Consider the following 11,257-nt stretch of genomic DNA (forward strand, 5'->3'; position numbering starts at 1 on the left):
GGCCTATATAAAAGCATCCAAAAAGTAGCATGTCATAGGACCTTTAAAATTACACTTAAAGCCATTAAATTAGGCCAGTTACAAAGATGAATTCAGAAGTTTGTCATTTTATCAACTCCATGTCATAACACCAGTACTTCATATCTTTATTGGAGTGCCAGTCTCTTTGCTGCCTTGTTACTCCTAACTAGGTTAAGAGACCTCTCCTAAATAAGTGTCAAGACTAGGTCAAGTAAAATTACATAATTCTTAGAATTGACACTTGAGTAAAATTTTGCTCTGAGCAGCAAAACACCAACAGAAGCAGTTTTTGGTACCCAAAAACAAAAATTCAAATGAAGCAGAAAGACATTGAATAAAGATTTATTTGGTGATAAAACAAAACACTACGACTGACATTTGCCATCACATTGTCCCTCAGTCCCATCACAGTCGTGTTTATGGCCTTGCCCATGTCCGCCGTGGCCTCGTCTTTTTCCGCCGTGGCCTCGTTTTTTTCCGCCGTGGCCTCGTTTTTTTCCACCGTGGCCTCGTTTTTTTCCACCGTGGCCTCGTCCTCTTCCGTCGTCACCGCCACCTTGATGGGGAGTTTGAGGACAGCTTCCGCCACACACTGGAGGAATGGGCGGCTCGGCGGCAGGCTTCACTGGAGGCATGGGCGGCTCGGCGGCAGGCTTCACTGGAGGCTTGGGCGGCTCGGCGGCAGGCTTCACTGGAGGCTTGGGCGGCTCGGCGGCAGGCTTCACTGGAGGCTTGGGCGGCTCGGCGGCAGGCTTCACTGGAGGCTTGGGCGGCTCGGCGGCAGGCTTCACTGGAGGCTTGGGCGGCTCGGCGGCAGGCTTCACTGGAGGCTTGGGCGGCTCGGCGGCAGGCTTCACTGGAGGCTTGGGAGGCTCGGCGGCAGGCTTCACTGGAGGCTTGGGAGGCTCGGCGGCAGGCTTCACTGGAGGCTTGGGCGGCTCGGCGGCAGGCTTCACTGGAGGCTTGGGCGGCTCGGCGGCAGGCTTCACTGTATGGATACAGATGATCAGTCCATTAAGCAGCATTCAATCTCATATACAGCACAAAACATACAGAAGCATGAATAGAAAGTCTTACGGGGTGAATTGTGTCAAGCAATCATCTTTATTAATTTTGTAAAGCCATCCGTGTTCGAAACTGTATTGGGCTGAATTCAGGTACTTTTATCATGGAGTAGGACAATATAAAAAGGACAAAACTTAAAGAGCAGACCCAAACACTACATAACTGTACAGTACAAATACCTGAATATGGAGGCATACACTGATGTCCACATCCATTGCTGCAGCATTTCTCATTGTTCGGACAGTCATGGTCACACGAACACAACTCGCCACACTTTCTCACTCCAGATATTTTGCTTGGACACTCTCCTGGCTTTGCTGTAATACAGATGTGACAGAAACCCATATGACTGAATGCTGAATGTCACTCATGGCATGAAAAAGTTGGAAGTTGTTAATCAAAAGTAGGTTTGACAAGAATATACTAGTTCCTCCGTTGTACTTCAAAGTTTCGTGTTTAGTTCAATGCATTACATTACACAAAGAGGCCACAAGTAAACCAATATCCTTCAAAATGGTCTGGGCAGCGTTTCCCAAAAGCATCGTAAGCTTAAGTTGATCGTAGCTCCATTGAAACCAATGGCGCTACGATCAACTTAGGCTTACGATGCTTTTGGGAAACGCTACCCTGGTCAATACAGCAGATAAATAAAAAGTGCCATTTTCAGCCTCATCACCAGCTGCAGCCTTTTCCTCATCTAAGAAGTCAAACACCTGCAATCAGCAACTACCTGCTAATGCACTCACATTCACAAAGTAGTATAATAGACAAGGCCTGGGTGAGTAGAGGCAAAACACAAGACATAGTACCTTCAATGTCCCTAGATGCGGATATCGCTTTATATCAAAAGACTGCTGCAGAAAAAGTTAGGTGCCATATAAAGTGTAATTTATAAAGTTGCATTACTCATCACAAATGTAGTGGAATAAAAAGTACATTTACTTGCTCAAATACAGTCAAGAGTAGTTATTAATTATATTAATTATGTTATATTATTATAAAAACACTTTGTATGGCACTCATTTACGTATTTCTTCAGGCTGTGAAGTCAAGTTAAATGATCTTCTCACCTGCTACGACTACAGCATCTGTTGTGCTCAAACATGCAGACAGACACAACAAAAGAGCACTCAATAAGCAGAACACTCGAGCTGTCATCCTCTCGACCTGCGAGCTCAATGAACTCTGCTAGAAAACACACTGGATTAATAAATCAGGAGGAATCACGAGGCACAGAAAACACGTGCTACTAAACCCCACAACAAAAATCGCTGAGAAACGCGTTTTTAAAGATCCAAGGAGGTCTGAGCAACTCCAGCCCTGATGAAACTCACCTGCATCTAACTTCCTATCCTATCTTGTTCAGGTGTGTTTGATTCGGGTTGGGGGAGCGGAGCGCTGCGTTCACGCCAGATCTCGTAATAATTACCGTAATTAAGAGATTATCTAGCGTTTCTGTGGCAATTATCAATGCCTAAATTAATTTGCAGTGGTCAGGTGGTACAGCGATCACGTTTTAAATAGAAGTTGGGTTGCGTTCATGTTATGAGAAATTATATTACCGTATTTCTGGCTTGTAAAAAGCATGTGATTCTTGCGCTAGACTGCGTCTTAATGTGCATTTACCCATGCTAAATGGTATTGAAAATTAGTCATTTTCAATACCATTTAGGGCGGATAGGGTGGCACGTTGGAATGTAGGCCAGAAATTTCTGAAAGCTACGAGTTGACCGCTGTAAATTTGTTTTGGAGGTAGGAAAAGTATAATCTAAGTCCGAATCCGAGGACGTGAAGGGCTCCAAGTATACAGTATGGACATGTCTGTGGAAAGAGAAGAAACTGCAGAAATTATTCTCAGCGTAATGTATGTGATTTGCTTTTAATTCATCATGAATCTGAGAGGGGAAGTAGTCTCTTATCATCTGTAGCTATAGAAGCAGAAGCTAATGTGAGCAGAGAAGTTATGAAATGGAAAATAGAAATGTGAATTATTTGAACTGATTTAAAATGGATTTTTTTTTTTTTTTAACATTGCCTTTAGGCCTACTGTCTCTTTTAAAAGCTAATGGCACATTTTTCACATTTACAATGCAAGACAAACCGCATAATAAGGCACACCCCAATTACTAGCATTCATTTGAAATGAAATGGTTTCAAGACAATATAAATCAGGAAAGCACTAAATTGGTAAATATTTTGACATAGAGGAGTATAGATTTTCTATCTCTCCAATTATTATTATTTTTTTTTTTTGAAACTTTGAAATATAGAAAATCATGAAGAAATAAAGGAGTTTGTTTCTTCCATTTACATGGTAGCCTAACATGAATGTAATATTTTCCCACCAACATTACCATTAGAGTGGATGTGGATGTGGATGGAAGCACTTTCTTCAGCTCAGACTCGTTAGTATCGTTCACTGCCTTTATAAAGCTTAGATGCGCATTAATATATCTCCGATTGTGTTCATCAGAAAGAAGTCAAAGGATGGCTTGAGGGTGAGTAAATCTTAGGGTAATTTTTATTTGAAAGTGAACTAATCCTTTAAGCGTGCATTTGTCTGTCACTTTTAATGCTCAAGTTCTTTACAGCAGGATGGATTCTAACTGGCTGTTAATGTTATTGTTTGTCAGCTGGATGAAATTGTTCTGAAAGGGATTCCAATGATATTTTTTCTCTAAGCTGTTATCATTAAAGCTGTGGTGTGTACTCCGATATTCTTTAATATTGATAAAGTTTTTTTTCGAACTATCTCTTTATTGTTATCTTTATAGGCCTAGTTATCCTCCTTGGTGTGAATGGACCTTTAAAGTCTTGTTTAATATTTTTATTTATTTGTATAATGAACATTATTAGTTGCTGATTTAGTTTTTTTTTTTTTTTTTTTTTTTTTTTTTTTTGTATTTTACTCAATATGACATTTGTGTTTACAGTTTTGTTTTGTTTTTAAATTTGTTTTTTTTGTTTTTTTTTTTATGTATACTGATGCTTTAGAAAGTGTAAAATAAAATGAAATAATAAATGCATTAATAATATGAACTGTTTTAAATTTCTTTGTATTTTTAAATCTCTTATTTTATTCTATTTTATTTTATGATGCATTTCACAGCAGCATGTAACCATGCTTGTAAATGTTTGCAGGCTCTTTTACAACTGTTATTGAGTAAGGTTAAGCTTAATATGAGGGCACGGTCTCCAGCACTCCTTCAGACACACATCTGTGGACACAGACAAAACACCCACACTGAGCAACTTCCGAAACATGTTCATACCTGGCATTCCTCTCTGTTCCCATGTCAGCACATGATTTGCTGACATTTCCAGAATGAGAACCGGGTCACTGGGGTCACCGAGAGGATTATTCCAATTCAACACAAGCTTGGCAAAATAAAGGTTGAACTCTTTATTCAACGGCAGGCTTCGAAGTTACATTTACCTTTCAGACCAGAGGAAATCAACCAGCTGCCATTAGTTTGACAGATTTGATCAGTAAGCGCTATGCCCATACACAGGTTCTTTATTAATGGTTCCATGAACCTTTCACATCCATGGAACCTTTCCATTGCTCAAAAGGTGCTTAACAGCAGAAAAAAAGTTATTTGGATAATGTTCTTTGCACTAAGAAGAAAATAAGGTTTTTCAGGGAACCCAAAACAGTCCTTCAAAATCACCTTTTAGAATCTTTATTTTTAAGAGTGACACATAACATGTATTTATTTCACTATAAAGCTCTCATTTCTTCTCAGTCTTATCCTTTTTAACACAACTGAACTCATTTAAATTACTGAGGAAAACATGGGTAGATCATGCACAGGTTTTGCCAAGTGTCATTTAAAAAAATGTCAAATTTTTTGTTATCTTGCTTAACTCTGACCATAGGCACCCCCTTATAATAATAATTAGACACTTAAAATAATTTAATAAATACCTATACAATAAGCACTTAACTCAAACAACCATTAAAGGGGTACTTCACCCCTGGAAAGATGAATGTGTATTTAAAATTGGTCATTTATGTAGTAGAAATGTGAAATTATTTTTGAATTTGGAGTTTTTTAGACTGAGAAAAGGCAGAAAATGTATTTTTGACTAATGTGGATGAAAGACAACAACTCCCAGAATGCACTTGTTTTGCTGCCCCTGCGAGGCCACGCCCAAACCACGCCTATCGGTTACAGGCGGAATTACCAGGAAAATTCAAACAACTAGGCTTGCTTTGTTACATATTAATTCTATAAATCGTGAGTTAGTTCATACATTTACAGCGAAATGGTGCTAAATTGCTTTGTACCTGGATGTACACCCAAAACCAGGAAAGGACAAGTAAGTTTCCATCATTTTCCGATTAAGTTAAAGATTTGGAGCGATGTCAACAGTGGCTGCGGGCCATCAAACACCCGAAGTTTGGTGATGACACCGTTATAGAAAACCTAAAAAAACGCAGAATATGTAGTCTCCATTTCAAGCACGAGGACTACAAACCAAATATCCTTGCAATGAAGAGAACCATTCTGAAGAACACCGCGATACCATGGATATTCACTTTCCCAGAGGACGAACAGCCTGGGCATCTGGTACTAAGCATATTCGCCTAGAGGTAAGACTCGCTGATACTGGACTGATAACACAGTAGCCTATATGTAGTGTTGTAGGTAGCAGTAAAACTGCAAACTTAGCAAAGTAACGTTAGATAGACAATTACATATAAGTTGCATATAAGTTGACTGTTATCAAAGTAAAGCCACTGTTCTGTAAAACTGAGTTAGTCTATTTATCTATTTATGCTAACGTTACCACAAAAGCCTGTTGCTGTATTGGTTGAGATGACTGCAGAGACCGATAAATTTGCGAGATGAACCACTGATGTAGTGCAGACTATAACAAAATATGTTAAGCTTAAAAATATAATTGACACCCACTTTTGATAAAATCTTTGATCTATGTCCGTGAGTAACCTCAAAAGCGCATATGTATGGGCGTGGTGAAAAAATGCGGAACTACCTGCTATTACTGGCTGTAGTTTTATGCCTCTGGCCAAAAAAGCCTCCGATGACGCAAAATGACGATTTTTGCGTCATCGGAGGCTTTTTTACAGAATAAAAATGCATAAATCTCTCATCTTGGGCTGATATGAAGGGGGAAAGCACAGTAATTCGAAAATACTAGTGGTATTCTACTAATACAAAGCTTAATGCTAAATCCTGAAGTAACCCTTTAAATAATACAATAAATAACCAAAGAACTGTCTGACTAAAATCAGCTTGAAAATGCTATCTCATGAAACAAAGATGGATGTGTAGTTTCTTTACAATTTAAAGGTGTTTCATCAGTCAATCGTGAAAGTCTGGTGGATGAAAGATTTTAGCAACATTAAATCCAGGAGAGAAGAGAATTCTAGAGAAAGAGCTCATAGAGATTCGCGAGTGCACAGGACAAAGTTTGAGTGCACACGTTATATCTGAGCGAGAGCATGTGTCCAGTTTTGTGAAAGAGGTTGAGAGTGAGATATTCGTGCTCGCGCATTACATGGATGCGCTCTTGTGTTACAATAATGCGCTCTCGACATTTGTCATTAAAATAACACCATAGAAACAGCCTTATATGAACTATAAAATGTTGTAAAGTTGTATCCGAAGGCTGCAAGCAATTTTTTAGTGGCATAGGCTATTTGCACTAAGCAAAAAGCGATAGATGCTATTTACACTAGGTGAAAATAGCGATAGATTCTATTTACACCATGTAAAAATATCAGTTCTTTGCAATAAGTGTATCTATACTTTATATTTGCAGATACTTTTTGCATTTTTGTGCATTAACAGGATGCAATAATATCATAGAGTTTAAATGATTATATTTATTAAAAAATATTATATTTATTAGAATAATTTTATTAAAATTATTAAATGGGAGAATAAAAACCTTCCCTACACCTTCCCCTAACCCTACCCAATAAACACTTTTAATATTATTAAACACATGTTCGCAGTTTATTTACACTTTTAGAACATTATTTTCATTTTTATTGAAAATAAATGCGAGCTCGGCAAAAGGCGGATTCGAACCTGCGTCGAACGCATTAAAAGCCAGGTTTGTAATCTTTACTCGCTACTGCTGCGCCACTGAAGACATTGAATGTTGTGTATCAGTTTAATAACTTGAGTGGCCCAACCAAACATTTGTGGGCGGAGCTACTATAAATAGCGTTTGCCAACAATGGATGATATTTGCACTTAGTGTAAACAGACACTCTGTTTTTGAATGGTTAAAATGACTGGAGATTATCTTGTGTTTTTTGGGTGCTCGAGTCCATAATTCTTCTGACTATCTGAAATCTAGAGGACAGTGTATAAGGATTGCCCAGCACAAATGCCTGAATTTCTGTGCCCTAAATGTTTCTTTTATCACACACTATGGATTCAGTTTAAGTGCATGACAGTTTAATACCAAAATAGAACAGATTTGTGAGGAGAAGTGTTATTTTTGATTACTATTAGGCCTAATATTATTTTTCTACCACCTAGCTATCAAACCAGAGCACTCTAGCAATCACTTACTCTAGCAATATCCTAGCAACCACCCATAAAATACACAGTAACATGCTAAAAACCAGTCAAAACACCTTAGCGACTGAATAGAAATGCCCTGGCAAAACACCCAACTTTTCATGTGACTTTTGTAGGCACCACTCAGATTGTCTGCAGAAGATGTTAATATCTCTGTGGGCTGTGATGACGAATTACCTGGTTAACACATAAACCATGGGGCTTAATACTGCTCCTGAAACCAATCATTTCTCACAATGAGCATTGTTTGTTTTGACTGGGCCCCATCCCTGTTGTGACTTGCATGCCGGCTCTTGACTCTACTGTTGCCTTTCTTGGGATGGAGTCAAACTGAGGATGACAGGATGAAATGTGGGGACGGTGGAGTAACTCACAGTTAGGCATTGACTCACATGAGGGGAGATCTTCTCATAGACATTATGTTCAGGCAGAATTTTTCTCTTTGACAACCTGCAAAGGATAGTGCATTTTAAGAGTACTCTAATTAGCCTCAGGCCTATTAAGCCATTAGCATTGGCCTGTTAAGCCAATAAGTACTGAATACATAATCCCTGAGATAGGAAAATGTTAGTAACAATGGCATAGGAACTTTTGACTACATTGCAGTCATTAAGACAGCTTGTTCAGGCAGGAATTATTATTTGAACAAATCCTTAACCCTAAGTATTAAACTTTGGTGTGAATCTCATCTATGGAAGTAGAGGAGAGGTGTGCTAAATTACTTTTCTAAATGGCTGAGCTAAAATGAGGATTGGCCCTTTAATGGGTCAGTAAGCATCAGCATGCCCCAAACCCCCAGAACAACTTAGTAACTGCATGATATAACATTGTAATGAGTACATTTGTAATACAATGTAGTGAATTGTTAATGTTTTAGTTATTCATTGTCTGTGTTTTAGCACGTTGTTCAAAAAAGAGCATATTTAGAAGCATGTAACTCTAGGTCACTTGTGCATTTGTGTCATTTTTAGCAGATGTAAGCTGTAATATTGGGCTATTTCTATGTTCTATATTCATTAATGTTCAAAAGTTTGGGGTCCTTTTTTAATATATATTTTTTAATACTTTTATTTAGCATGGACGATTTCATCTGATTAAAAGTTACAATAAAGACATCACATAATGTTACAAAACATTTACCTCTTCTATTTCTATTAAAGAATCCTGAAGAAAAAAAAAACGGATCTCGGTTTCCACAAAAACATTAAGCAGCAAAAAACTGAACATTATTTACAATATTATTACCCGTAATCCACAGCCTCGGCAAATGGTTCTCCAGTCTGGAGCGCATTCCTGACGCGTTATGTTGTATGCGCAGGAGCTCAAACGTTGAGAATCTGTGTAAAGCTAATCTTCCCTATTAAGATATTGCATAAGGGGCTTTTGCACTGGGCAGATATAGGAACTAGCCACCAGAGTGGTTCCCCGAGAACTAATGTTCCCTAGGGCTGTTTTCCTGGTTGCATTCGCACCGCCAGTAGGAACTCTGAAGTGACGTAACCCGTGCTTGTTGTTGTGACTTTTATTTTGACGGCACTGAGAACGCGGGAGCCTGAGCACACAGCACTCTTATTCTCCATTAGTTTATCATCTGTTTAACAGTTTAACAGAACTGTTATACAAAGAAAGTAGACAGTATATGAAAAAGTATTTGCGTTTTGCCGTGTAGTTGATGCCCAGTGTCGCTAGCTGAGCAGAAGTACATTTGTACTTGTCACATTTATACTTAAAGGTGCCCTCGAATGAAAAATTGAATTTATATTGGCATAGTTGAATAACAAGAGTTCAGTATGGAAAAGACATACACTGAGTTTCAAACCCCATTGCTTCCTCCTTCTTATGTAAATCTCATTTGTTTAAAAGACTTCCGGAAAACAGCGGATCTCAACATAACACCGACTGTTACGTAACAGTCGGGATCATTAATATGTACGCCCCTAATATTTGCATATATGCCAGCCCATGTTCGAGCATTAGACAAGGAAAGGCAGTATTAACGTCTGGATCTGTGCACAGACAAGGTAAGCAAGCAAGAACAACAGCGAAAAATGGCAGATGGAGCAATAATAACTGACATGATCCATGATATCATGATATTTTTAGTGATATTTGTAAATTGTCTATCTAAATGTTTCGTTAGCATGTTGCTAATGTACTGTTAAATGTGGTTAAAGTTACCATCATTTCTTACTGTATTCACGGAGACAAGAGCCGTCGCTATTTTCATTTTTAAACACTTGCAGTCTGTATAATTCATAAACACAACTTCATTCTTTATAAATCTCTCCAACAGTGTAGCATTAGCCGTTAGCCACAGAGCATAGCCTCAAACTCATAGAGAATCAAACGTAAACATCAAAATAAATACTTTACTCACATGATTCGATGTATGCACACAGCATGCATGACGAACATCTTGTAAAGATCCATTTGAGGGTTATATTAGCTGTGTGAACTTTGTAAATGCGCTGTAATATAGTCGAGAGCTTGTGTGGCAGGGAGCACGTGATTTAAAGGGGCGGCGCGCTGAAAAAATCAGTGTATAGTTAATGATGCCCCAAAATAGGCAGTTAAAAAAATTAATTTAAAAAAATCTATGGGGTATTTTGAGCTGAAACTTCACAGACACATTCAGGGGACACCTTAGACTTATATTACATCTTGTGAAAACGCATTCTTGGGCACCTTTAAAGTTGCGTTGACTTTTCTCCTTAGCGTAAAGGTTGAGAGGTCCATCTATCATTGTTTTACATGTTCATAGAGTTAGTTTGTGGAGTAAATACATAGGCTATAAACTGTGTGTGTACACGGCTTTTTAAAAAAATGGCTGGTGTTGGTGTTTTGCGTGAATTCGGCCAATCAGCGTACAGTTACATCACTGATAGTTTATATTGTGCTGAGTTAGACCCTACTCTGAAGTAGGATCTAATTTAGTTTCCCCAAAAGGGGTTCCTAGAAATGGGAGTGTTTAGCAGAAGTTCTACCCGGAAGACTCTAATGCACGTCATTGCTCATTTCTAACCAATTACACGTCACCTGAGTATATAAGTTCTGTTCACACCCACTATCGTGTTCGCAGATACCATCGCCGGCGTTAACCCTTATCCTCCCCACCACCACCAGGTCGGTCCCTGTCCATACAACGGGGGTAGGCTCCGCCCCTGCCTTCATCTTCAGGCAGGATCTGCAAACGTCTGCTACCCTCCGGATTGTACTATGGACGGGGCCTACGCCAAAGAACTTTATCATTTATCTTTGATATTTACATTCATACTGTTGAATAAATTGTATTCAAACGTTTCTTTGCTTCCCGAGTCTTTCTGGTAGAATTAAAATCATACCTAGTTCCTGTGGTGCGAACACGGCAAAAAGTGGGTACTTCCACAAATAGTTCTGGAAACTATAAAAAGGTTCATTCGGTGAGAAAAGCCCCTATATATAGGTTGCTGCATCAAGCACAAGTAAGTAAGATTTTAATAAACAATAAAACACTTATTTCCTCTCTGTTGTGAACATGTGAATTTCCGAGCATACGTCATTATGCATCAGGAAGCTCGCGCTCCAGACTGGAGGACCATTTGCCGAGGCTGTGGATTACAGGTCATTAT

At 38.8% G+C, this 11,257-nt stretch overlaps 1 protein-coding gene across 4 annotated transcripts; it reads right to left on the reverse strand.

The window, feature by feature from the left end:
• Positions 1–347: 347 nt before the first annotated feature.
• Positions 348–2,366, reverse strand: LOC125265785 (formin-like protein 20). 4 transcript variants are annotated; one of them, XM_048186255.1, is made up of 3 exons: positions 2,157–2,366; positions 1,266–1,403; positions 348–877 (listed from the first exon to the last, which is right to left on the reverse strand). In XM_048186255.1, exons 1-3 carry the CDS (start codon positions 2,242–2,244, stop codon positions 387–389), a joined length of 717 nt encoding a protein of 238 aa, XP_048042212.1. In that variant the 5' UTR covers positions 2,245–2,366; the 3' UTR covers positions 348–386. The 4 variants fall into 4 exon arrangements, with proteins under 4 accessions (XP_048042212.1, XP_048042211.1, XP_048042210.1 ...); XM_048186254.1 differs by having other exon boundaries at positions 348–943; XM_048186253.1 differs by having other exon boundaries at positions 348–976; positions 2,157–2,365.
• Positions 2,367–11,257: the final 8,891 nt, after the last annotated feature.

Source organism: Megalobrama amblycephala, linkage group LG3 (assembly GCF_018812025.1).
Source record: "Megalobrama amblycephala isolate DHTTF-2021 linkage group LG3, ASM1881202v1, whole genome shotgun sequence".
NCBI classification, from domain to species: Eukaryota; Metazoa; Chordata; class Actinopteri; order Cypriniformes; family Xenocyprididae; genus Megalobrama; species Megalobrama amblycephala.